The 4,067-nt window shown below is 36.6% G+C and overlaps 1 protein-coding gene across 1 annotated transcript in view; it reads left to right on the forward strand.

Annotated features, from left to right (window-relative positions):
* Positions 1-4,067, forward strand: part of MRPS5 (mitochondrial ribosomal protein S5) — a 25,258-nt gene that overhangs the window by 14,762 nt on the left and 6,429 nt on the right. The window contains exons 7-10 of the mRNA XM_007470203.1: positions 1,036-1,126; positions 2,717-2,763; positions 3,246-3,303; positions 3,611-3,673. Of these exons, the coding sequence (XP_007470265.1) occupies positions 1,036-1,126; positions 2,717-2,763; positions 3,246-3,303; positions 3,611-3,673 (259 nt within the window). The remainder of the gene's footprint in view (positions 1-1,035; positions 1,127-2,716; positions 2,764-3,245; positions 3,304-3,610; positions 3,674-4,067) is intronic.

Genomic DNA, 4,067 nt, shown 5'->3' on the forward strand with positions numbered 1-4,067 from the left:
TCTTTCCAGGGTGTTTCCTAATACAGTCAACTTCCCTTTGAGCTAGTGCTGCATACTTAGTGTTAAATGCCATATGGAATAATCATGTATTGAGTTTGTGATTGAATGTGTATATTGTTTCTTCAATATCAGTTGCATTACAGAGTTTAAGATATATTACAAGTATTTTAAGTCTTTGGGTCCTAGCTTACACCCTTTTGAAATTAATTCCTTTGAAGAACTCGTCTATGTGGGTGATTTCCTGTAAGATTATCCACAGGAGTGGGCTTGAGCTCCCTTTTCTTACCTTACGGGAAAGGGGCTGCCATGTGAGCAGTTTAGTTAACATTTCATAGTTCTTGGTAAATTTATAAATATGCCAAAAAATGCAGATTTTCTTGTAGTTCATAATAAGCAGGTATTTCCAAATTTTCTATTTTCAGTTGAGCCTAACCCATAGAGATCTAGTCCTGTGCTAATTATTCTATACACTGCATTTTATCATTTCTAAGATGCACATTTTTTCATATTTTAAAATCTGTGATATTGGGATGTGATTGATTGACTGATTGATTGATTTTTGGCTGCTCCCCGCAGCTTGTTATATCTTAGTCCCCCGACCAGGGATGGAACCCAGGCCCCAGCAGTTAGAGCGCCAAGTCCTAACCACTGGACCTCCAGGGAATTCGAAGGATGTGTTTTTATAATCAGTTAGTTATAAACTATGTCAGAGTTTAATTGGCAACTTTTTATCTTTCTTGTGGTGCGTTCATTAAAATAGGGTGTATTGAGTTTTACAGTTTCAGATCCTTTAAAAGTTGTCTCAGTCAAACTTTCTAACAAGCCTGTGAAATAAGAAGAGGAAGCCTTACTTCCATTTTACTCCTGAAGAAACAGTCCAGATGGAGGTTTCCCATTGGAGAAAGTGTGCTGTTGGTGCTCGTGGGATTGAGGGATGATGTGTGTATTCACCACGTGTGTGTGTGAGGAGGTCACTCCAGTTTCCTACTTCAGAATTTTCTTAAGGTATAATATTTATGAAACATTTTCTTTTAGGTGAGGAATGTTTTCAATATGACAGCAAAAGAGGGAAGAAAGAGATCAGTCCGTGTCCTGGTCGCTGTGGGGAATGGCAGAGGAGCTGCAGGTGAATGGTGGTGTGATCATATACGGAGAGCTGGTGGTGGAGGGACAGCTGTGGCCTCGGCTCAGCCGTGGAGTCAGTGGGTTCAGGCTTTTTTGACTAATTAAATCTTTCAGCGGCTTGGGCTCACAAACCTTGTGGTAAACCCATATAAGCTTGTTTTCTTGCTGAGTATTATACCCAGAGATTTATATATTAGCATAAATGGATTCCCCCTCATTTTTTTGTATTGATTGCATAGTGTTCCGGTGTGTGGGTAGTGTAATTTTGTAACCATTTCCCTATTGCTGAATATTTATGTTGTTTATACTTTTTTTTTTTTTTTACTATTTATAAAAACAGTGAGCTTCTTGTACATGTCATATGTTGTACTTTTGCAAGCGTATCGATAGGGAAATTTCTTGCAGTGAAATTGCTGCCTCTAAGTTACATACATTTGAAATGTTGATGAGTATTGCCAGATTGCCCTCCCAAAAGGCTGCATCCATTTATGTTTATCTGCACCGTCACACCCTTGCCAGTCCTGGATAGAGTCAGACTTTACTGATTGTAAGTAAGTGACGATATGAAACATAACTCTTAGTTTTGATCTGTATTTCTTTAGTCATGAGAGTTAGGACACCATTTTACATGTCTGTTGGCCATTATAATTTACTTTTTGAGATCTGTTAGTTCATGTGTTTCACACACTTACTGTTGGGTGATTATTCTCCTCAATGATTTTCCTCTTTGTATGTTAAGGACATTAGCCCTTTATCTGTCATATATTTTGAGTTAGTTTTAAATTTTTTCCACACGAAAGTTTTTAAATCACAGAAGCTTTATACCTTTATGTAGCAAGTAAGTTCACCCATATATTCCTCAAGGACTTATATGGTTTAATTTTTTTTAAACTAGTAATTGTAATCCACAGCCCCTTTTGCCCCAGCTTCTCAGATGTCTTGCATATCTCATGGAACAGTATTGTCTTATGTTACTTTTCTGTGTATAATTTAAAAACAAAATACATTCTTCAAAATAAATAATGGTGATAGCAAATAATGCAAACATTTTCTTAACTTGTGGTAAACCTCATTTCACAGGATTAAGCATTTACAAACTCAGGAATCATTGATTTTTATTTCCGTATTAACTGAAATCTGAATTGCATTTGAAAGTTCCAGTGAAATCGTGGTTTTACTCTCTAGCAGTGTATGCTTTTTTCCCAACTGTTCTGGTTATTTTAATCTGTTTTCAGAATTTGTGAAAACCATTTACCTTATTAATTTAGCATGGTTAGGGGTTTTTTGGGTTTTTCGTTTGTTTTTTTATTCAGTGTAGTTTTATCTAGAAATTTATAAAAGGTAATGTTATGCATCTAACCTTGAATTTCATAGGTACGTTCAAATGTAATGTTTCCAAAATGCCCCAAAACAAAGAAGCAAATCTCTGTAGCCTCATGCTTTGTCATTTGTTTTGGATAGCGGGTTTTCTGTGGGCAGAAGAAAGATGAACTACTGTGAAATGTCGTAGGAACTGAAACTTGAAATGTGGTAAAAGACATTATGTGCCAAATTTATGCCCCTTTTCATATTTTTGCTTTTTCTTTTAAAGGTTTTGCCATTGGGAAAGCCACTGAACGGGCAGATGCTTTCAGAAAAGTACGTACATTTTCCCTTTGTTAACAGTAAAAGACCAATAAGCTATGTGCTAGACATTGTGGGAACCACAAAAAAATACTTACTGTCAAAGGTTACTTACTTACTGTCAAATACTTACTGGCAAAGGTTACTTATCTCAGAAAAAGCAATTTCAGAAGTGCCTGTATTCTTGCATCATTTCTATCAGACTTGTAATTGCTTACCAAAATTACGAGACAACAGGGAACGTTTGAACACTGTCCAAGATGTTAAGGAATTGTTTTGGGTTTGTTTTCTGGTGTGATAGTGATGTTACACTTACAGGTTTTGGTTTTTTTTTTTTTTTTTTAATTCTTAGCTTTTAGAAGTATATACTGAAATTTTTGTGTAAATTTGAAATTTTCCATAATAAAATATTTTATAAAAGGTATTTCTTGAAATCCCTGAAGAAATGTAAATTCTAACAATAGATTTAAGAAAAATATTTTCCTTCTTTCTTTCAGGCAAAGAACAAGGCAGTTCACTGTTTGCATTATGTAGAACGATATGAAGACCATACAAGTGAGTTTTAATCTTTTCTTTTAAAATTTGCAGGATTATATTTGTTTCATTTATGTGTGGCAGTATATCTCTGTGGGTGTTTCTGTGTTTCCCAGCTTGTTACTGCATTCTTACATATAAATATATAAAATGTAGAAACAAACTTTCTCTCCTGAGAAGGTTAGTAATGAGTGAAATCAGAGTTTGTTACTCATCCTTGGCCAGTGTGTGGTGGCTGCTTAGGGTAGTATTGGTTGCTTTGTGATATTTGCAAGGGCATTAAATCTATACCCCTAACCCTTCTTATGTTTATGTTTTTACCCTCCAGTATACCATGATATTTCTTTAACATTTAAAAGGACGCATATCAAGATGAAGAAACAACCCAGAGGTAACTAAAAAACCTCATAATTTGTTGAAGATAAAGCAGAGAAACTGTACCAATTTCATCCTGCCCTCTATTTTTGCTCACCTTTACCTGAACTCATTTTGAAAACACCAAAATGTAAAGGCCCAACTTAGATTTAAGAAGATTGACGCTTTTGGGGAAATAAAAAGCAGTCATCCTACCCAGGCTCTCATGATTAAAACACTTCCAGGGGTGATTGTAGGTGGGAAGAGCACTTAATGAATAAGAAAGAGTAACTGGGGCTTCTCTGGTGGCGCAGTGGTTGAGAGTCCGCCTGCTGATGCAGGGGACACGGGTTTGTGCCCCGGTCTGGGAAGATCCCACGTGCCACGGAGCGGCTGGGCCCGTGAGCCATGGCCGCTGAGCCTGCGCGTCC

This window comes from Lipotes vexillifer, unplaced genomic scaffold (assembly GCF_000442215.2).
Source record: "Lipotes vexillifer unplaced genomic scaffold, Lipotes_vexillifer_v1.1 scaffold1139, whole genome shotgun sequence".
Taxonomy (NCBI): Eukaryota; Metazoa; Chordata; class Mammalia; order Artiodactyla; family Lipotidae; genus Lipotes; species Lipotes vexillifer.